This window comes from Bufo gargarizans, chromosome 3 (genome assembly GCF_014858855.1).
Source record: "Bufo gargarizans isolate SCDJY-AF-19 chromosome 3, ASM1485885v1, whole genome shotgun sequence".
Taxonomy (NCBI): Eukaryota; Metazoa; Chordata; class Amphibia; order Anura; family Bufonidae; genus Bufo; species Bufo gargarizans.
The window spans coordinates 508,959,129-508,983,709 of NC_058082.1; the positions used below are offsets into that span (position 1 = coordinate 508,959,129).

A 24,581-nucleotide genomic window follows, 5' to 3' on the forward strand; every position below is an offset into this window, starting at 1 on the left:
GGAACTCTCCAAACAAGTAAGGGACAATGTTGTTGAGAAGTGCAAGTCAGGGTTAGGTTATAAAAAAAATATCCAAAGCTTTGCGGATCACCAGAAGCACCATCGAATCTATCATAACCAAATGGAAAGAACATGGCACAACAGCAAACCTGCCAAGAGACAGCCGCCCACCAAAACTCACGGACTGGGCAAGGAGGTCATTATTCAGAGAGGCAGCACATAGGCCTAAGGTAACCCTGGAGGAGCTGCAGAGTTCCACAACAGAGACTGGAGTACCTGTACATAGGATGACAATAAGCCGTACACTTTATAGAGTTGGGCTTTATGGCAGAGTAGCCAGAAGAAAGCCATTACTTTCAGCTAAAAACAAAAAGGCACGTTGTGAGTTTGCGAAAAGGCATGTGGGAGACTCCCAAAATGTATGGAGGAAGGTGCTCTCGTCTGATGAGACTTAAATTGAACTTTTTGGCCATCAAAGAAAACGCTATGTCTGGCGCAAACCCAACACATGACATCACCCAAAGAACACCATCCCCACGGTGAAACATGGTGGTGGTAGCATCATGCTGTGGGGATGTTTTTTAGCAGTCGGGACTGGGAAACTGGTCAGGGATATTCTTGAGCAAAACCTGTACCACTCTGTGCATGATTTGAGGCTAGGACGGAGGTTCACCTTCCAGCAGGACAATGACCCCAAACACACTGCTAAAGCAACACTTGAGTGGTTTAAGGGGAAACATGTAAATGTATTGGAATGGCCTAGTCAAAGCCCAGATCTCAATCCAATAGAAAATCTGTGGTCAAATTTAAAGATTGCTGTTCACAAGCGCAAACCATCCAACTTGAAGGAGCTGGAGAGGTTTTGCAAGGAGGAATGGGCAAATATCCCGGTGGTAATATGTGGCAAGCTTATAGAGACTTATCCAAAGCGACTTGTAGCTGTGATTGCCTCAAAAGGTGGCTCTACAAAGTATTGACTTTAGAGGGGTGAATAGTTTTTCACATTGACTTTTTCTGTTATTTTGTCCTTTTTGTTGTTTGCTTCACAATAAAATAAAACATCTTCAAAGTTGTGGGAATTTTTTGTACATTAAATGAGGCAAATCCTCAAACAATCCATGTTAATTCCAGGTTGCGAGGCACCAAAATACAAAAAAAGTCAAGGGGGGTTAATACTTTTGCAAGGCACTGTATATATGTGTATATATATATATAATCCTCTTAAAATGACATGTCAGACTTAACAGATCTTATTGTTGGAATACCCCTTTAAGTCCTTAAAACAAGTAAATGCAATAGCTTCAGAGGGAATTCCAAACATTTTGTAAAGGTCAGTGGCCCATTATTTACCTGCAGTAGTAAATCTGGGCCTGATAACATCATGTTGGATAGTCAGAAAGTTGCTGACAGTATGTGCTGATTTATTTTAAAGACTTTTAGTGTTCTTTAAACTGCCATCTCGAGTTTTTTCATTTTCTTTTCTTACCTACTTTTATTACAAACCATTAAATACAAAACCTGGAAACAGATTTCCTATTGTGCTAATAAATCTGATCCTACATACAGTATCGCAAACATATTACTAAGTTACTTAGGCTTCTTTCACACTGGCTTTAGGATTGTCCAGCAGGCTGCTGCGGTTTTTGTCCTGCCGCCTCTCGGCATGTTTGCAGTGCTGCGGCCGCATCTCCCGTCCGTCCCCATTATAGTGAAAGGGGCCGGGTAGGACTTCTGGCAGCACACGTGTGCAAACGTTAGCACGGTTCCGGCAGGCTGTTCCCTGCCAGAACACTCTGCCGGACAATCCTAACGACAGTGTGAAAGAGGCCTTAGTTTACTATAGCCTGCAGATGTGGTTATCTACCATCATTTGATAATTATTTTAGAGATTAGTTTAAAACATGTCTTATAATTAGTAAGCTGTGACTCCTCTGTGTGACATGATTCTTTATTTCTGGTTAACAACAAATCTGTATATCACCACCTCCTGTTTATTCTCTTCCTTATTTGACTGTCCACCTCAGTAACATTGCTGAGGGGGTCGGGCATGCTCAGTTCTGTCCTTAAAGTGCCATCTTCTTTTCGAAGCTGTGACAGTTAACGGCAGTGTATCATCAGAAAATGACCTATTGTTTAAATGACATTTAATGCTTAACATGTTTTTAAAGATTTTTTGATGTTACATTAAATTTTCCACATCAATATCTATATTTAAACAGAATTCATAAAATCCTGCAGTTTAGGCACTGGCCATTAAGCCTAATAATAGGCGCCTCTTCTTGGTCAGCACAGATCACTTTACTGCAGTTACCTGCTTATCAATCATTCTAGTCCTGCCTGTAATGTTATCACCTCTGGGTATAGATAAAACAGAATCCACAATTCACAATAGGTGATTGTCAAATCTTATCTATTCTTTCCTTGTAAAATGACCTCTGCACAGGTCACAGAGCATGCCTAGAAAGCTCCCCCATAGAAGGCAATGAGGTCCTCTCCTGACCATTGTCTCCATGGCCCATGTGGCTGCCGTAAAGCAATTTGTTTAATGTTGTGTAACTGCTTTTAAGAACAGCTTAGGCAAGATGTCCGCCCCCATAATCATGTTCAGCATATAGAATAAAAAAATCTACAATCAGAAAATAAAAACAGATTAGGAAGAAGGATATTTGTTACTATTTGGTTTTAACTAGGAGACAACATCTTTGGTGACACATTTCCTTTAAGGAGGACGCTACTACAAATAGGACACACACCCTGAATTGTTAGCTTGAAATAAATCCGAGCAGTTGGAGCAATGATTGGGGAGATATCTGGATTCATCCGATGTACAGAGCTGGTTCTAGCTTTGTTAGAATTTATTTTATGATGGGAGCTAATAACAGACTACTTGTGAACTGTATGTCCATCAGGATGTTCAGGATCACATATTTATTTTTATAGTAGGACAAGTGTATAGAAGCGATCCGTACCATTGAAATGAATGGGATGGCTTGGGTGTAATTACACCTGCTCACCGCTGCAGATGCAACGGTGAGCAGGTAAACAGTGAAGAGGAGGCAGCGCTGGCACGGAGCACGCCTTCTCTTCAAACAGCTGATCGGTGGGGGTGTGTGTCTCACTGAATGTAAAGGGCCTTAACTCAAATATCAAAAACCACCTTTAATGGCACTCAACTCATATTATGCAACATTTATGCCCCCCAATTCTGCCCAAATACCCTTTTTAAATAAAGTGCTACGGAAGCTTTCTCACTACCTCCCTGCTGCCCTGATCAAAGGAGGAGATTTAAATATTTCCTTCTCAGAACACATGGATAGAAATTCCCTTAGCGGAGCTACACCTTCACATTCCCAACGCAGACTTTCACGTCTGTTTAGGAGGTTGATCCGAAAGTTCGCATTATACGACTTGTGGAGAATAAACTATCTCATGTCTAAAACATACACCTTTTACTCCCACCCACATAGCACGCATACCCGTATTGATTACTTTTTGGGAAATATTGCAACCCTTAGGCTGCTTGATAATGCGGACATAGGTGATATCACATGGTCGGACCATGCCCCAATTTCAGTCTCCAGTAAAACATCTGGTGTGCGTACTAGGGTGTGTCAATGGAGGTTAAACGAGACCTTACTTACTAGGCCGATACTCAGACAGGAACTTCAAGACACTCTCTCTGATTACTTCTCTTTTAACTAATCTTCTGTCTCCTCTGTCTCTACAATATGGGAGGCCCATAAGGCGGTATTTAGGGGAAACTGTATTGAGTTGGGTTCGAGACTAAAAAAAGATTGTGCTTTGCTTTACGACACTATTAAAACACAGCTGAAGGATTTAGAGTCCCAATTGGAAACACGGCGCTCATATAATTTTTTGCATCGGATAGTGGTTCTGCGAGCTAGACTGTGGGAATTGGCCTTTGTAGGAACGGAGAAGCTCTTATTATATTCAAGGCAGCGTTTTTATGCTTGGGGTAATAAGCATCACACTATGTTAGCAAGACAACTTCGAGACTCTAACCTCTCAGGGTCTCCCACAGTCATGAGAAATCCTGACAGTACTAAGAAATATGATCCTAAAGGTATCTTAGACCTTTTCCATGACTTTTATGCTTCTCTATACTCCCTTCCACAACAAATGCCATCTGGCCAGATGGAGAACAGAAATCTTTTTACCTCCTTCTTAAATCAATGTAATCTACTGTCGGGGGAGGCTTTGTCATCACTCAACGCACAGATAACGGCGGAGGAGATTCAGCAGGTGGTGAATCAACTACCCAATAATCAATCCCTAGGGCCTGATGGTCTACCCTACCTCTATTATAAGACCTTCTCTTCTATCCTACTCCCACATATGTTATCGCTTTTTAACTCTTTCCTACAGGGTTCACCAATACCTACATCTATCCTACATTCATATATAACTCTTATCCCAAAACCTGATAAGGACCCATTAGACTGTTCGAACTACAGACCCATAGCCCTTCTCAACTCTGATTTTAACATTTTTTACCAAAATCCTGGCCAATAGACTTGCGCACTGGTTACCACAACTTGTGCACAAAGATCAGGTAGGCTTTGTGATGGGTCACCGGGGGGGGGGGGATAATTCAAATTCAAGAAGAACTATAGACCTGATAGATATTGTTTACCAGCGCTAGGACTTGACTCTGAAAAGGTGTTTGATCGCCTTCATTGGCCTTATATGTTCTCCACATTGAGAGCTTTTGGCATTACAGGACTGTTTGTCGCCCTTCATGCCCTCTACGCTCAACCGACGACCACCATTAAAACTACCCCACGTTCAATCTAAACCATTTCTATCTTTAATGGCACACGACAGGGGTGCCCGCTCTCCCCTCTCCTCTTTGTGTTATGTATTGAACCTCTAGCAGCAGCTATTAGGTCTCACCCTGACATACATGGAGTTAAAGTTAATCAAGTAGAATTTAAAGTCTCCTTATTTGCGGATTACATTTTGCTTACTTTAACTGACTTACATACAGTTGTGTTCAAAATTATAGCAGTGTGTTTTAAAAAGTGAATAAAGCTCAAAATCCTTCTAATAGCTTTTATTTCCATACACATGCATTGGGAACACTACACATTCTATTCCAAATCAAAACATGAAGAAAAATATAGCAAATTCGTGTTGTTCCTCTAAACAAATTGAAGAAAAAATGAATATTAGACTGTTCAAAAAAAATAGCAGTGTTTGTATTCTTCTTTACAAACTCAAACATTCACTATATAAACTGAAAAATGTTTGAAGATTTTTCTTTCCTTTGAATCACTTAACTAATATTTAGTTGTATAAGCACTGTTTCTGAGAACTGCTGTACATCTGTGTTACATGGAGTCAACCAACTTCTGGCACCTGTGAACAGGTATTCCAGCCCAGGATGATTGGACTACATTCCACAGTTCTTCTCTATTTCTTGGTTTTGCCTCAGAAACTGCATTTTTTTATGTCAACCCACAAGTTTTCTATTGGATTAAGATCCGGGGATTGGGCTGACTACTCCATAACGTCAATCTTGTTGGTCTGGAACCAAGATGTTGCACATTTACTGGTGTGTTTGGGGTCGTTGTCTTGTTGGAACACCCATTTTAAGGGCATGTCTTTTTCAGTATAAGGCAGCATGACCTCTTCAAGTATTCTGATGTATTCAAACTGATCCATGATCCCTGGTATGTGATAAATAGGCCCAACACCGTAGTATGAGAAACATCCCCATATTATGATGCTTGCGCTTCACAGTGTACTGTGGCTTGAATTCAGTGTTTGGGGGTCATCTGACAAACTGTCTCCGGCCACTAGACCCAAAAATAACAATCTTACTTTCATCAGTCCACAAAATGTCTCTTTAGGCCAGTCAATGTGCTCTTTGGCAAATTGTAACCTCTTCAGCACATGCCTTTTTTTCAGTGGGACTTTGCGGGGGCTTCTTGCAGATAGCTTGGTTTCACATAGGAGTCTTCTAATTGTAACAGTACTCACAGGTAACTTTAGACCTTCTTTGATCTTCCTGGAGCTGATTGTTAGCTGATTCCTTGCCATTTTGGCTATTCTTCTATCCATTCTAATGGTAGTTTTTTGCTTTCTTCCATGTCTTTCAGGTTTTGGTTGCCATTTTAAAGCATTTGCGATCATTTTAGCTGAGCAGCCTATCATTTTCTGCACTTCTTAATATGTTTTCCCCTCTCCAATCAACTTTTTATTCAAGGTACACTGTTCTTCTGAACAATGTCTGGTACAACCCATTTTCATCAGAATTTCAGAGATAAATGCAATGTAACCAGCATGTACAACATTTGCTGCCTTCCTTCCTTAAATAAGGGCAATAATTGCCACCTGTTTTTCAAAGAATGAATGACCTCACTCATTGAACTCCACACTGCTATTATTTTGAACATGCCCCTTTCAATAAGTGATTGAATTAGGCAGAATCAGCAGCATTCATGTCATGACTGTTGGATTTCTATTACTATACTACACCTGCTAGTAAATTATTTGCCATGTAGAAATATCATTTCTACCAAAAACAGTGATTTATCAGGTTAGTGATGTCTGACTGCTATTATTTTGAACACAACTGTATAACTCTTCAGGCTAATTTTCATTTCCAAAGGAGTGACAGAGCCCTACGTTATCTAGGAATACAATTAACCCCGACCTACTCTTCTTTATACGCTCAAAACTTTCCAACCCTTTTTAGAGACCTTAAGGCTCTTTTAAATATGTGGATGACTTTACACGTTTCCCCCTTTCGGTCGCATAGCAACGGTCAAAATGTCTATCCTGCCTAAATTATTATATTTATTTGAAACTCTTCCAGTTCCAGTACCTGGAAAGGACTTAAAAGCACTACAATCAGTGATACAAAAATTTATATGGAATGGGAACCGGAACAGGATAGCATTCAGCATTCTCATAGATCTTAAGTCAAAAGAGGGGTTGGCGGTCCCAGATATTAATCGGTATTACTGGGCTACACACCTTAGGCGGTTACCGGCATGGTCCACCCTGTACACATACTCCAAATGGATGGAGATAGAGAAGCTATAGATAGCACCTGTACATCCTAATTCTCTTATATGGTCACCTGTGCCATCTACGCTAATACCCCAATTATTGGGGCCAATGAAGTTTACGTATGCTATATGGTGCAGATGCAGACTGAATGCGTGCGTCCTTTTTTAAATTATGGTTCTCCAACAAGATATTTAGATTTGCGGACATGGTGGATTAAAGGACTCTACAAATTCTACCATTTGAAGCACTTAAATCCTCATTTAGACTACCAGATTCCGCTAATTACCAATATTTGCAAATCAGATATTTTCTCACTAGCTTATTTGACTCTTCGCAGGTTTCCACACCGACAATATTTGAAAAAGTATGCAAACTCTCGGATTCAACTAAAGGGCTCATTTCAGAGATCTATGTTATACTTTCTACTCCTTCATCCCCCTCACACATTAAGCATTCATACATGTCTAAGTGGGAGTCGATTTTAGATCGTCCCATTCCTTTCAAGGAATGGGGGCTTATTTGGAAGAGGACAGCACTAAATACTGATGTTTTGGTACCACACTCCACAATTGCTGAAGCACCTCAACCCTAATACAGTCCTGATCAAAAGTTTAAGATCATTTAAAAAATGGCAAAAAATCATATTTAGCATGGTTGGATCTTAACAAGGTTCCAAGTAGAGCTTCAACATGCAACAAGAAGAAATGGGAGTGAGACAAAACATTTTTTGAGCATTCAATTTAATGAAAACAACGAATAAACTGAAACAGGCTGTTTTTCAGCTGATCAAAAGTTTAGGACCACACCTCCAAAAAACGAAACCCCCCCAAAACAGAAATCCAACTTCTAAACATGAACTCAGTAATGAGTAGCTCCGCCGTTATTGTTGATCACTTCAAAAATTCGTTTCAGCATGCTTGATGCAAGCGTTTCCATGAAGTGAGTGGGAACATTTCTCCAAGTGTTGAAGACTGCTGCACAAAGGCCATCTACTGTCTGGAACTGTTGTCCATCTTTGTAAACTTCCCTTGCCATCCATCGCCAAAGGTTCTCAATTGGATTTAGATCAGGGGAACACGCAGGATGGGCCAAAAGAGTGATGTTATTCTCCTGGAAGAAGTTCCTTGTCCTGAGGGTATTGTGTACTGTAGCGTTGTCCTGTTGAAAAACCCAGTCGTTACCACACAGACGAGGGCCCTCAGTCATGAGGAATGCTCTCTGCAACATCTGGACATAGCCAGTGGACGTTTGACGCCCCTGCACTTCCTGAAGCTACATTGTTCCACTGAAGGAAAAAGCACCCCATTATGGTGCCCCCTCCACTGTGGCGAGTAGAAAACATCTCAGGTGGGATCTGCTTGCCAAGCCAGTAACGTTGGAAACCATCAGGACCATCAAGGTTACATTTTTTCTCATCAGAGAATAAAACTTTCTTCCACCTTTGAATGTCCCATGTTTGGTGCTCTCCTGCAAAGTCCAAACAAGCAGTTCTGTGGCGTTCAAGGAGACGAGGTCTTTGAAGACGTTTTTTGTTTTTGAAGCCCTTCAGTCTCAGATGCCGTCTGATGGTTATGGGGCTTACATCCAACAATGTAAAATATGATGTTTTGCAAGTGGTCTTAAACTTTTCAAGTGGTCTTTCACATTTTTTAAGTGGTCTTAAACTTTTGATCAGGACTATATCACAGACAGGTGTTGGAGATGTGGAACGGGAGTGGGATCACATATACATATTTTTTGGGAATGCACAGTATTGATTCCATTTTGGACTCTTCTCCTCCAACTACTAAATATTAAGTTCCCTCTAGACCCTTATTTTACCTATTAAACATGCCTCCTACACCGTTAAAGAAGCATGTCCTAGCTTTAACCCTATATATACTGACGGCAGCTAGGCGCCTTATAGCCAGTTTCTGGAAAAGGACAGATCCGCCTACTGATCTAGACTTACTGGCTAGTGTACTGGAGACCAGAAGAATGGAACATCTCACAGCTACCATAACTAACCAGTTAGACAGATTCAATTGAATATGGAAACCCTGGGATGATTACTTTGACTCACGTGTCTAGATAATTTCTTAACCCTCTCCCTAACTGTATAACTGTATACCCCTTATGTGTCCAGTCCTGTAGTAGTCTATTGGTCTAATGTATGTCTTTTTCAATTTCGTTTTTTCTTTCCTTTTTGGTTCTTTATCACCAATATAGCAAGATTATATATATACTGATTAACAAAGTTGTTATGCCAGAAAACCTCACGATTCTCCGTTAAAATATTCATTAATGTTTGAATGACATTACTAACAATGTTTTGATGTTTCTGGTTCTTATACGGTGCTGTTATTTGCCTTCAAAGAAAAATGAACTGTAGAAATAAGCATGATTATACCATTGTATTGTGTTTATCAGAAATACTTTAATAAAAAGACAATTATAAAAAAAAAAGTAAATGAAAAGAAGAAATAAGATTCTTTTTTCCTTTCAGACTTCTTACACCGACAAAGGGGAAAAGGTAATATCATTTAAGTTTAAATAATTATTCAGACATTAAACACTGTTAGTAGACATCGTCTTTTATATATCAGTTGGTATATTACCACACTCACTGCTAACGTGTTTATCAAATTGCTACCCTGGACAAATGTAAGCGTACATAGTGGTAGGTCAAAAAGGGCAACATAATTTTAGTCTCTTAAAGAGTTGAAACAAATCTACCTGGTGTGAATGTAGCCTTACAGCAACAATTATAACTGTTAGGACTGTATTAGTTTCACTAGTTCGTTTTCTATACTCGCCGCTCAAAAAAGTCAGAAAGGAAAGTACACAGAAGCAGCCAGGCATTCAACATGCTAATGTTTTCTGTTTCAAATTGCAAATCCTATTTGTAATATTAATTTTGATAATTCTTTTTTTAAGCATGAACGAGGTCGCTTTCTAAGCTTCCATCATCTTACCTTTTGGGTTGGAAATGCAAAACAGGTAGGTTTTATAACACACCAGTTCTACATCAGTTATGCAGCAATTAGATATTCTTTTCTAAAGCATCCAATTTGCACATTGTGGACATCTCCTTGCAGGCTGCATCATTCTATTGCGATAAGATGGGATTTGAACCTTTTGCCTACAAAGGACTGGAGACTGGCAGTCGAGAGGTGGTATCCCATGTTGTCAAGCAGAACAAGGTAAGTAGTCCAAGACAATAAAAGAAACAATATTGTTATCAATTTATTTTTACTTTTTGGTAAGAATTGCTATTATGTGTTCACGTTTAGTGTTTTTATTTTGCTTTAAAAGGTTGTTCCACAAATATTGATTATTCAAAATATAGTTTTTCAATACGAATCATTTAACCCTTTCCTGACCCTGCAATGTTCTGTTTCCCCCCCCCCCCCCCCCCATTTTTTTTTTATCTACTTGAGGATACTCACCAACTAATCTGGAGCCTGGCCCACTGATCACCCCTCAGTTAACTGCGTACTTCAATAGAAAAAATAAATAAATATGGCTGGCTCTCAGCAGTTTATTAGCGTCTTTTATTAAATTAGTTCATATATGTATACAAAAGGCATTTAATTATTCACTATATGTATAACAAATAGCCCCATTCTAATCACCAAATAATACGAAGTCATATAATTATAAAAACCTCATATTTAAAACACATATACAAACGGTATATTTATTCGATGACCCGTCCCTAAAGCGGAGCTCTCGCATTAAAAAATAAAATTAAAAATAGAACAAAGCGGCTAAAAAAAATAAAGACATCTAACTGGACAGGTTTCAAATGATGAATTCTGTGTGGGTAATGAAGATTTATATCTTTTGTTGCTTGAAATTGGCTTCAACCAAGCACAGTCGTGAGTAGCACTAAGTCGACTTACACTGGTATCAACACAGTGTGTATACACTCCAGTGACTGCCGTTCTAATGTGGTTAGGTGCTACATGCAATACCAGAGATATATAATACGGACACTCTATAGCCGGGATGTGCATAAATCGTATTGACACAAGAAGCGTTGTCTATAGGAGCAGTTGCGTTGACCAGTTACTGAGCTGTTACTGTATTTGAAGCCAATATCAAGCAATAAAAGATATAAATCTTCATTACCCACACAGAATTCATCATTTGAAACCTGCCCAGTTAGATGTCCTAATTTTTTATAGCCACTTTGTTCTATTTTTTATTTTATTTTTTAATGCGAGAGCTCCGCATTAGGGACTTGGGTCATCCAATAAATATACCGTTTGTATATGTGTTTTAAATATGAGGTTTTTAAAATTATATGAATTTGGTGATTAGAATAGGGCTATTTGTTATACATATAGTGAATTATTAAATGCCCTTTGTATACATATATGAACTGATTTAACCACCTCAGCTCCCCTGGCTTAAACCCCCTTTTTACAATTCTGCACTACACTACTTTCAAGGTTTATTGCTCGGTCATACAACTTACCACCCAAATGAATTTTACCTCATTTTCTTCTCACTAATAGAGCTTTCATTTGGTGGTATTTCATTGCTGCTGACATTTAATTTTTTTTGATATTAATCGAAATTGACCGAAATTTTTGCAAAAAACATCATTTTTCACTTTCGGTTGTAACATTTTTCAATTAAAACTACATTTCTATATAAATTTTTCTCTAAATTTATTGTTCTACATGTCTTTGATAAAAAAAAATGCAATAAGGGTATATTTATTGGTTTGGGTAAAAGTTATAGCATTTACAAACTATGGTGCAAAAATGTGAATTTCCGCATTTTGAAACAGCTCTGACTTTCTGAGCACCGGTCATGTTTCCTGAGGTTCTACAATGCCCAGACAGTAGAAACACCGCACAAATGACCCCATTTCGGACAAGTAGACACCCTAAGGTATTCGCTGATGGGCATAGTGAGTTCATGGAAGTTTTTATTTTTGGTCACAAGTTAGCGGAAAATTATAATTTTTTTATTTTTATTTTTTTTACAAAGTCTCATATTCCACTAACTTGTGACAAAAATATTTTTTTTACATGAACTAACCATACCGCTCACGGAATACCTTGGGGTGTCTTCTTTCCGAAATGGGGTCACATGTGGGGTATTTATACTGCCCTGGCATTTTAGGGGCCCTAAAGCGTGAGAAGTAGTTTGGAATCCAAATGCGTAAAAAATGCCCTGTGAAATCCTGAAAGTACTCATTGGAAATTAGGCCCCTTTGCGCATCTTGGCTGCAAAAAAGTGTCACATGGTGTATTTTTACATATACCCATGCCATGTGAGATTTTATTTTTTGTCACAAGTTAGTGGAATATGAGACTTTGCAAGAAAAAAATATATATATATCAATTTCCGCTAACTTGTGGCTAAATCGCACAGGGCAAAAGCATTTTCAGGGCTCTCCATGGGGCTGCCAGGATAATTCCGCAACTCTTCTGGGAAAATTTTCTATGAACTCATGAGACAAAAGTGGAACTTTTTAGTACAAATGCACAATGCTATGTTTGAAAGAAAAAGAACATTACACACCTACACCACAACCTCATCCCAACTGTGAACCATGGTTGGGGCCTGAACTCCTTGCAATCATTGAGGGAACAATGAATTCTAAAGTGTATCAAATCATTTTACAACACAATGTAGGAGCAGCATGACCTCAAGCTGAACAGCCATTAGATAATGCAACAAGACAATGACCCAAAGTATTGTACAGAAGTAAATTAACTAATGAATGACTGCAAAAAAATTAAGATTTGTGTTTTGGAATGGCCAAGTCATTGTCAATCCCTTAGTATGGCCAGCATAGACTTCTATTATAATGGAATGCCTCTTATAGGCTTCTATGGTGCATGCCGTCATAGAATTCTGTTATGGTCCGTGGTAGTGGAATCTATAACAGGATTCTTAGATACATCGAACTTAAAAACACAAGTTCGCTCAACACTAGTCATTTACAAACAAACTGCCATGTGAAAGTCACATATATTTGTGAAAACTGCATTTTGCACAACAAATTTTGACTTTTTGCCTTTCTCCACTGCTCTTGCCACTTTTTGGCAGCATACAGATGTCTCAGATACAACAAATTTATTAAAAGGCATGCGCCCCTAAATAAATTGGCCTCATCTTACTCCAGCAGCTTTTTTTTTTTTACTTAGACAGGCATGTAAAACACCAGTCTTTAGTAAATGAGCCCCAATGCGATACATATTTCATATTCATATTTAACAACATATTCTAACAGACAATCGAGACCATTACTATTTTTAAAGGAGCAGGGGGCCCAGTTGCCTCCAAGGCCCATGTGCAGCTGCACAGGTTGCATAGATGGTATATTTGCTCTTGTTGGAAGATTAGTCAACGCTCATTATTATTTTTTTATTCATTTTATGTTTTTAATGTGTTTTTTGACAGATATTTTTCATTTTTCAATCTCCACTGAATCCAGAAAATCAAGGTAAGCCTATTCATATATGATCTGATGACTTTATTTCTCTGACATGTGTACTGTACATTAGATAAGGAGCAGTTCAATAGTATATCTTATGAAGAAATAATACTCTCAGGGGCATAGACCCAGATCTAATGGTGCCCGTAGCAAAACATAGTATCCAAAATTTATATCCAAAGGAAGCTTTAATTTTTAATAAACACTAATTAAAAAAAATATTTTATCTCAAAATGAGTACAATGCAATGATAATAAAAAAAAAATGCCCCCAAAGGTGGACTTAGCCTTTAAACATGTCATTTATACTGCACAGTGAACGCTGTTAAAACAAAAGCTGAAAATCCAAACAGAACATCCAAACAACTGTATTCTGCAGGCCTTTGTTCATGGCTCCAAAATAAAAAAGAGCAAATAGGAAACCAATTATATATAGCTTGCAACATTCTCCAGAGATGTGTGACTGAAACAGGTATCAACGTGAGGAAACCTTCAAAAGCAAACACTGACGACAATAGCGTAATGATCAAAACTGCTAAACAGTGATGAAAATTAGCACTAACGGCCAGAAATTATAATCTGAAAGTCAAACAAGGTTCCAAATGCAGAAAAATAAAGACACCAACTCCAACACACCTACTTGGACCAACAGTTATGAAGAAAAGGACGATATGGCAGGTAAAACCTTTACACAAAAGACTACCACCAAGTGACTAAAATACTACTATAGGATCAAAAACGAAAGGCAAAATAGCTCATCTTAACCCCTTAAGGACCAGGCTCATTTTCACCTTAAAGGGGTATTCCCATCTTCAGTTTTCATACTTACCTTCGTCCAGCACGACGTTCACTTCCTGGATTCGGCGGTGCTTGATTGATGTCTTCTCCTGGCCAGGCCGCGCTTGCGCAGAAGACTGAAGTTTTTCTCCCAGCCGGGCCGCGCAATGTCCTGAACGCGCACGAACGCCGCGCATGCGCCATGGTGACTTATTCCTGGCCTGTATAGTACAGAGCCGGCGTGCGCGTTCGCAGCTCTGTACTATACTGGCCAGGAAGAAGTCATCATGGCGCATTTAGGACATTGCCCGGCCGGGAGAGAATCTTCAGTCTTCTGCGCAATCGTGGCCCGGCGAGATTCGACAGGAGAGGTGGCCGTAACCAGGGGAGACATAGAAACATAGAATGTGTCGGCAGATAAGAACCATTTGGCCGATCTAGTCTGCCCAATATACTGAATACTATGAATAGCCCTTGACCCTATCTTATATGAAGGATGGCCTTATGCCTATCCCATGCATGCCTAAACTCCTTCACTGTATTTGCAGCTACCACTTCTGCAGGAAGGCTATTCCATGCATCCACTATTCTCTCAGTAAAGTAATACTTCCTGATATTACTTTTAAACCTTCGCCCCTCTAATTTAAAACTTTGTCCTCTTGTAGCAGTTTTTCTTCTTTTAAATATTCTCTCCTCTTTTACCTTGTTGATTCCCTTGATGTATTTAAAAGTTTCTATCATATCCCCTCTGTCTCGTCTTTCTCCCAAGCTATACATGTTAAGGTCCTTTAATCTTTCCTGGTAAGTTTTATCCTGCAATCCATGTACTAGTTTAGTAGCTCTTCTCTGAACTCTCTCCAAAGTATCAATATCCTTCTCGAGATATGGTCTCCAGTACTGAGCACAATACTCCAAATGAGGTCTCACTGGTGCTCTGTAGAGCGGCATGAGCACCTCCCTCTTTCTACTGGTAATGCCTCTCCCTATACACCCAAGCATTCTGCTAGCATTTCCTGCTGCTCTATGACATTGTCTGCCTACCTTTAAGTCTTTCCTCAGATACTGAGGTTAGGACTGCATCACTGATTTTATATTCTGCTCTTAGGTTTTTACGCCCCAGGTGCATTATCTTGCACTTATCAACATAAAAATTTTAGTTGCCAGATTTTTGACCATTCCTCTAGTTTTCCTAAATCCTTTTCCATTTAGTGTACCCCTCCAGGAACATCAATCCTGCTACAAATCTTTGTGTCATCAGCAAAAAGACACACCTTACCATCGAGGCCTTTTGCCATTTCGCTGATAAAGATATTAAACAATATGGGTCCCAGAACAGATCCCTGAGGTACCCACTGGTAACAAGACCATGGTCTGAATATACTCCATTGACTACAACCCTCTGTTGTCTGTCCCTCAGCCACTGCCTAATCCATTCAACAATATGGGAGTCCACGCACAAAGACTGCAATTTATTGATAAGCCTTCTATGTGGGACAGTATCAAAAGCCTTACTAAGGTCCAGATAAGCGATGTCTACTGCACCTCCGCCATCTATTATTTTAGTCACGCAATCAAAAAAATCAATAAGATTAGTTTGACATGATCTCCCTGAAGTAAACCCATGGGGCCAGATTTATCATTAGCTCAAGTCAGAATAATGGAGTGCAAAGGAGCAAATTTTTGCGCAATCATTAAAACTGCGCAGAAATTTGCGACTTTTTTCTGCTCTGCACTATGCTCGCCAGTTTTCTGAAAGTGGGCGTGTTTTCTTATGAAAATTAATCTCTAGACAGATTTACTATTGAGACTATTTAAAAAGTCGCAAAAAAGTCGCAAAAAATTGCGCAATTTCACTCCAGTGAGGACCATGCTTATCTTATGAGACTTTTTAATAGAACATGCGACTTTTTCGTAAAGACATGCGACTTTTTCGTAAAGATGTGCCACTTTTGTAAAGCTGCTTACTGACGGATAAACTGCTACCGTCAAACCACATTTATTACAGTCTTAAAGGGCCGTTCATAAATCTGACTTGGCTAAAACTGACTTTAGCCATATGTGAAAGTGGAGTGAGCTGTCAGAGTCATGATAAATCTGGCCCATGATGTTTTTCATCTTTCAATCCATGGGATTTTAGATGTTCCACAATGCTCTCCTTAAGTATGGTTTCCATTAATTTCCCCACTATTGATGTCAGGCTTACTGGCCTATAGTTGCCCGATTCCTCCCTACTACCTTTCTTGTGAATCGGCACAACATTTGCCAATTTCCAAACTTCTGGGATGACTCCTGTTGCCAGTGATTGTTTAAATAAATCTGTTAATGGTTTTGCTAGTTAGCCACTGAGCTCTTTTAATAGCTTTGGGTGTATCCCATCAGGCCCCTGTGACTTATTTGTATTACTTTTAGACAGCTGACTAAGGCTACTTTCACACTAGCGTTCGTCGGTCCACTCGTGAGCTCCGTTTGAAGGGGCTCACGAGCGGACCCGAACGCTTCCGTCCAGCCCTGATGCAGTCTGAATGGATGCGGATCCGCTCAGACTGCATCAGTCTGGCGGCGTTCAGCCTCCGCTCCGCTCGCCTCCGCACGGACAGGCGGACAGCTGAACGCTGCTTGCAGCATTCGGGTGTCCGCCTGGCCGTGCGGAGGCGTGCGGATCCGTCCAGACTTACAATGTAAGTCAATGGGGACGGATCCGTTTGAAGATGCCACAATATGGCTCAATCTTCAAGCGGATCCGTCCCCCATTGACTTTACATTGAAAGTCTGGACGGATCCGTCCGAGGCTATTTTCACACTTAGCTTTTATATGCCAATATAATGCAGACGGATCCGTTCTGAACGGAGCCTCCGTCTGCATTATTATGATCGGATCCGTTCAGAACGGATCCGATCGAACGCTAGTGTGAAAGTAGCCTAACTGAGGTCCTTTTCCTTCATTTTCCTTTGTAAAAACTGAACAGAAGTATTCATTGAGGCAGTCAGTTAGTTCTTTATCTTCTTCCATATACCTTCCTTCTTTTGTTTTTAATTTGGTTATTCCTTGTTTAATTTCCTTTTTTCATTTATGTATCTGAAGAATGTCTTATCGCCTATTTTCACTGACTGAGCTAATTTCTCTTCTGCCTGTGCTTTAGAAGCTCTTATAACTTGTTTGGCCTCTCTCTGCCTAATCTTATAAATTTGCCTGTCATCCTCGTTTATTTTTTATTTATAATTACTAAATGCTATCTTTTTGTTTTTAATGATTTTGGCCACTTCTGCTGAGTACCACAGTGGTCTCTTCCCTTTTTTGCTTTTACTGACTAGCCTAATGCAATTTTCTGTTGCCTTCAATAGTGCCACTTTTAAGTAGTTCCATTTCTCCTGGACTCCATTGAAACTGTTCCAATCTGATAGGGACTCGTATACCACTAATCTAATTTTAGAAAAGTCAGTTTTTCGAAAATCTAAAACTCTTGTTTTTGTGTGGTGTGACTTAGTCACTGTACTTATAGTAAACCACACTGACTGGTGATCACTAGATCCCAAGCTTTCCCCTACAGTAATATCAGTCCCATTTGTGAATACTAAATCTAAAATGGCCTCCTTCCGGGTTGGCTCCTCAACTACTTGCTGTAGAGATAATCCCAGTAGGGAATTTAGAATATCTGTACTCTTGGCAGAACTAGCTATTTTGGTTTTCCAGTTTACATCAGGAAGAATAAAGTCTCCCATAATGATAACTTCCCCCTTCAATGTCATTTTAGCTATTTCCTTAACTAATAGATCATCTAGTTCTTTGACTTGGCTAGGTGGTCTATATATCACACCTACACGAGTTACCTTATGATGATCAAGCTGCAAGGTAACCCAAACTGACTCTAAATTGGTCTCCCTAACTTGTATCAAATTAGATTTCATGCTATCTTTCACATACAGGGCCACCCCTCCCCCCTTCTTGCCTTCTCTGTCTTTCCTGTATAGAGAGAACCCTAGTATTGTTATATCCCAGTCATTACTCCCATTGAACCATGTCTCAATAACAGCCACTAAATCTATATTCAAAGATGCCATTATAGCCTCAAGTTCATTGATCCTATTCTCTAAACAGCGAGCATTTGTAGACAAGAATCTGAGCTTGTCATTTCTTAACCTTTGTGCTACTGGCATCTTCTGGCATTGTTCCGGGGGCAGTTGGACTGCTGGATTATCACTCTTTTGCCCCCCTTTCCTAGTTTAAATTCTCCTTAGCAAATACTTGGAACTGTTCACTGAGGGAGGACATTCGTTCCCTTGAGAGAAAGATGCAAACCATCTTTCTTGTACAGTTCTTTTCCATTCCAACGAGAGCTAACATGAGCCACAAAGCCAAACCCTTGGTATAGACACCATTCACCAAGCCATACATTGAATTCCTTAATGTGCATCCTCCTGTTGAAGGTTATGCACAGGCAAAACTGCAGAGAATGAAACAGCTGATGCAACCTCCCGTATATCATTTCCAAGTGTGTGAAAAGCTTCCGTCACCTCATTGCAAGCCAGATCATTTGTCCCAAGATGGACAATAACATCCACCTCCCTTTCCTGCTTTGCTTGCCTAACAATATTAAGGATCCGACGAAAGACAACAATCGGGTAAGAGGGGACTAATTTTCTCAAAAAGGGTGGGAATTGGGTAATAAAATGTATTTAGAAAAATGATCACTGTCAAATCATTGTGATGGGAATACCCCTTTAAGGACCAGGCCATTTTTTGCAAATCTGACCAGTGTCACTTTGTGTGAATAACTTTAAAAAACTTTTACTTATCCAGGCCATTCTGAGATTGTTTTTTCGTCACATATTGTACTTCATAACACTGGTAAAATGGAGTAAAAAAATTATTTTTTTTATTTATAAAAAAAATAGCAAATTTACCAAAAATTTGGAAAAATTAGCAAATTTCCAAGTTTCAATTTCTCTACTTCTATAATACATAGTAATACCTCCAAAAGTAGTTATTCATTTACATTCCCCATATGTCTACTTCATGTTTGGATCATTTTTGGAATGCCATTTTATTTATTGGGGACTGTACAAGGCTTAGAAGTTTAGAAGCAAATCTTGAAATGTTTCTGAAAATTTCCAAAACCCACTAAGGACCAGTTCAGGTCTGAAGTTACTTTGTGAGGCTTACATAATAGAAACCAGCCATAAATTACCCCATTTTAGAAACTACACCCCTCAAGGTATTAAAAACAGATTTTACTAACGTTGTTAACCCTTTAGGTGTTCCACAAGAATTAATGGAAAATGGAGATGAAATTTCAGAATTTCACTTTTTTGGCAGATTTTCCATTTTAATAAAAAAATTTCGCTAACAAATCAAGGATTAACAGCCAAACTAAACTTAATATTTATTGCCCTGATTCTGTAGTTTACAGAAACACCCTATAATATGTGGTTGTAAACTGCTGTACGGGCACACGGCAGGGCGCAAAAGTAAAGGAACGCCATATGGTTTTTGGAGGGCAGATTTCACTGGGATAATTTGAACTTGCCATGCACATTTGAAGACCCCCTGATGCACCCCTAGAGTAGAAACTCCAAAAAAGTTACCCCATTTTGGAAACTATGGGATAAGGTTGCAGTTCTGTTGGTACTATTTTAGGGTACATATGATTTTTGGTTGCTCTATATTAAACTTTTTGTAAGGCAAGGTAACAAAAAAGCTGTTTTGGCACAGTTTATTTTTTGTTATTTACAACGTTCATCTGACATGTTAGATCATGAGCTATTTTTATAGAGCAGGTTGTTACGGATGCGACAATACCAAATATGACTATTTTTTGTTTTTGTTTGTTTCAGTTTTATATAATAAAGCATTAAAAAACATTTTTTGTCTCTCCATATTCTGAAAGCCATATTTATTTTTTTTTTTCGAGCGACTGTCTTATGTAGGGGCTCATTTTTTTCAGTATGAGATGACGGTTTGATTGGTACTATTTTAGGGTGCATATGACTTTTTGATCGCTTGGTATTACACTTTTTGTGATGTAAGGTGACAAAAAAAATTCTTTTTGACATTGTTTTATTAAATTTTTTACAGTGTTCACCTGAGGGGTTAAGTTGTGATATTTTTAAAGAGAAGGTTTTTACGGACGCGGCGATACCTAATATGTAAACTTTTTACACTAATATAATTTTTGAAACAAAAAAAATATCATGTTTTAGTGTCTCAATAGTCTGAGAGACATAGTTTTTTTCTTTTGGGGCGATTGTCCTATGTAGGGGCTCATTTTTGGCGGGATGAGGTGACGGTTAGATTAGTACTATTTTGGGGGGCATACGCCTTTTTGATCGCTTAGTATTGCATTTTTAGTGATGTAAGATGACAAAAATGGCTTTTTTACACTGTTCTTATTTTTATTTTTTTATGGTGTCTATCGGATGGGGTTGATCATGGGATATATATATAGAGCTGGCCGTTACGGACGCGGCAATATCTAATATGTGTGTTTTTATTGAAAAAAAATTTTTTCTGTCCCACTCTGGGACTTCAACTTTTGGGGGTCGGATCCCCTCTGCATTTTAATGCATTGCCTGTTAGTGTATGAGTCATACACTAACAGGTTGCCTAGGAGACCCAGCCTGAGGCTGGATCTCCTCGGCTCCCGTAGAAGGCAGGTCCCGATGCCGTGCAACGCATTGGGCAGCCTCTGCACCGCATCGGGCTGTCTTCTCACCCATCAGGTCCCTGCCACAGCAGCGCAGGGACTCGATGGGCTCCCTCGGCCACAAACAAATTCTATGTTGCGGTCAGTGCGGACCGCGGCATAGAAGGTGTGACGAATACCACACCTCGTGCCCGCTTGACGTCACCTACGTTGAGCTCATGAGACGCGGTATGGTCACGGGTTACCAAAAATGTGATGTTACGCCCTCCAGAGGACCAGGTAAAGTCAGCTTGGTACAGTTTACACAGACACCTCCTGTCCACGCGGGCACAGAGAGGCAACAAGCTGAGAGAGCCCTTTCACTGCCGCAGTGAAGACAGCGCTGTCTCAGCCCGGGTATCTGCCACCAGCTTCTTGTTTGATATAAGCCCGGTCCGCTAATGGGATTATATAGGGTGAGAAACCAACCCGGGGTATCTTATAACTAGGCCAAAACATGGACATGGGGATTCGTGATTGATATACAAGATAGCACAAGATTAAATTATATATTTAATCGCCGTAAGGGCACACTAGATATAACACAATATACACAGAGAATATATACAGTGATCTGAGGTTACAGATACAGGTTATATGGGTACAACAGGGTAAAGCAGAGCAAAAGTCAGTTACTGGGTAAGATGAAAGTTCCTTTCGGTTGTGGTGTGTTCTTTGCTGTAGTCACATGAAGGGCAGTGATCTCCTGGGTCCACCTAAACACATTACACAATGTGACCCTTCTTCAGAGAAAGACACGCCCACTTGCTGGCACAAGCCTTTTAACCTGTAGCCAGCCCCTCCCCTCCTGGCCTTCAGGAGGGGTCCACCCCCCCCTTCCCGGACTGGCTGCAAATGACCCACAAAACCCTTTAGGGTTTATAGCTCGAATCCAGAAGGTTCTGGGACCAATGGATCTGCCTGGGTTCCGGCTACAACTAGAGTCCAAACATGGTGCTGCTATTGGGTTTCTGTGGGGAGATATGGATATCTACCTTCCCTGGCATGCCACCATCAAACAAAGCCTATGGGCCTGTTCACCGTGGCCACCAGGACACAAATATGTATCCGGTTTGCACCTGCAATGGCCGGGCGATTCATAATTCCTTATGAAATGTAGGTGCCGACATGTCTGGGAGGTATCATTGATCTTGGGCAAGAGCTGAGACCCCCTGCTGGGTGTTTTCCAGCAGATTCCGTTGCCTCCAAACTGGCTGGTTGAGGTGTGACATTATCCACCTGGGGCCTCCTTGAAGCCTGGACCCCTGGGGCTTTCTCCCTTGCTAGCTAACAATCAGATGGCTGGGGGGTGGGAACATATTTTGCATGTACACTGACTGTGTACAAGCCAAAAGGTGAATCAACTGACAATCAGGGCTGCCAGTAAATAATAATCCATATTCCTCACAGAAGGGGTAATCTGCTGCAATCGCCGATACGGGGAAGTCACAGGACCCCCCTCGGCATTGTCACAGGGTGTCTGCTGAATGATTTCAGCAGGCACCCCGTTCGGATCACCGCACGCTGTGCGGCGATGATCGGAAATACACAGGGCGTACCTGTATGCCCTGTGTCCTTAAGGACTCGGACATCAGGGCGTACAGGTACGCCCTGTGTCCGTAAGAGGTTAAGGCTTATTGCACACGAACATGTGCACTCCGTGACCGTATTGTGGACTGCATTTGTGGATCCGCAATACACGGGCACCGTTCCGTGTGCCTTCTGCATCACGGATACAGACCCATTCACTTCAATGGGTCCGCAAATCCGGAGACGCGGAATAGTGCGGAGCGGAAGCACGGATCGGAAACCTACGGAAGCACTACGGAGTACTTCAGTGTGGTTTTGTTCCGTCCCGTACTTATCTTTTTGCGGGAACGGCCGGATCGCGGAACCATTAAAGTGAATGGGTCCGCGATCCACTGCGGATGCCCCACGGTGGGTGTTCGTGCATTGCGGCCGGTAATTCGCGGGCCGCAGCACGGCCACAGGGTGCACACGTTCGTGTGCAAGAGGCCTAAACATGACAAACAACATAGATAGGATTCCAAATAACACTTGTGAAAAGATTTAATGAATGCTTACAAAAACAACACAAAGAAGTTTCCCTCTTCAAGTTACAGCTAGATGATATATAAAGAATCTGCACAAGAATAAATCATCTGTGGATCAGAGGCATGTCAGAAACTGTTCCTGAGAAAGACATTCCAGTGGTGGTCATTCACATTTTCACTAACCTTTTGAGTAGGGAACAATCTGCAGAAGAAGAAGAAGAATCCACAGGGTCTTCAGTCCAAGACTGCCCACCCCAGAGAACCTAGAGAAATGTTATGCAGTCTTCAAACGTTTAGGTCAAAGAGGAAATATTGCTTTTGATATTAACTGCAAATCTAATATAAAGAAGTAACTTTACATATAAAAAAATGGGACACACCTCATAAAGAAACAACAAGGTGATCAGAAAACAGCCTTAGTGCTCAGGCTGTATTCAGACAGCCATATGTTTTTGTGACAGTTCTTCGTCCGTGGACCATGGGCAATAAATCTTGGACCGCATTACAGCATTGGCTAATCTGATCTGTGACTCGGACCAGAATTGGACATGCTGTAAAGTTTTTTTTATGTGGATCCACAGTCTGCTGAAATGTGAATGACCCTTAATTACAATGGGGTCTGTGTGCTGTCTAAGTCCAGTCCATGCAGACTTGAACAGCACAAAGACGTTAAATGGGTTATCCCATAACTAATGAAAATAATGAAAATCAGACATCATATAGTACAGGTGAAACTTGAAAAATTTGACTATCGTGCAAAAGTTCAACAATTAATGCAATTTAATTCAACTTAAAATTAAAATATTGTGAAAAGGTTCAATATTCTAGGCTCAAAGTGTTACACTCTAGTCAGCTAATTAACCCATACCTCCTGAGCAAAGGGTACCTGAGATTGTGACTTTGGGGTTTTCATAAGCTGTAAGCCATAATCATCCAAATTATACCAAATAAAGGCTTGAAATATCTCGCTTTGAATGTAATGAGTCTCTCATATGTTAGTTACACCTTAAGTTGCATTACTGAAATAAATGAACTTTGCACGATATTCTAATTTTTCGAGTTTCACCTGTATATGACAATCTCTTTATAACAAAGCTAGCACCAGACCTGTACCTCACATGGTACCTCACATGGATCCAGAGATCTCCCCATTCATTGCTCTGCTAGATTTATATCAAGCTCACAGTGTCTTTTCTTCTGCAGCTAAGGGGGGTGTCCATTCTGCTGCAGCTCTCTCCCTATCACAGCTCAGGAGGCAGTTGAGGGATGAAACTGAGCATGTGCGGCCTTCTCATTGAGAAGGACAAAGAAATAAGAAAAATAACATAGGTGGCGCTATACAAATGCATTTTATTGAATAGTTCAGTGGCTATGCAATTTTTTTTATTATATGCAATTACAAAAGTGTTCAGATCCAGGTGCTGGTTTGAACACTGTATAATATTTTTCGTGGGGCAACCCCTTTAACACCACCCTATTCCTGTGCCAAAATCATCCATTCTGCTGCCACAACACATGGAGGTCGGTATATCTGTTTTGGACATGGACCAATGATCTCCAGGTCTGTGTTCTGGGAGACAAGGTAGAACCTGCT

At 40.2% G+C, this 24,581-nt stretch overlaps 1 protein-coding gene across 1 annotated transcript in view; it reads left to right on the plus strand.

The window, feature by feature from the left end:
- The window catches only part of LOC122930494 (4-hydroxyphenylpyruvate dioxygenase), a 93,334-nt gene that overhangs the window by 6,780 nt on the left and 61,973 nt on the right, over positions 1-24,581 (plus strand). The window contains exons 2-5 of the mRNA XM_044283942.1: positions 9,524-9,550; positions 9,955-10,017; positions 10,116-10,220; positions 13,444-13,486. Of these exons, the coding sequence (XP_044139877.1) occupies positions 9,524-9,550; positions 9,955-10,017; positions 10,116-10,220; positions 13,444-13,486 (238 nt within the window). The remainder of the gene's footprint in view (positions 1-9,523; positions 9,551-9,954; positions 10,018-10,115; positions 10,221-13,443; positions 13,487-24,581) is intronic.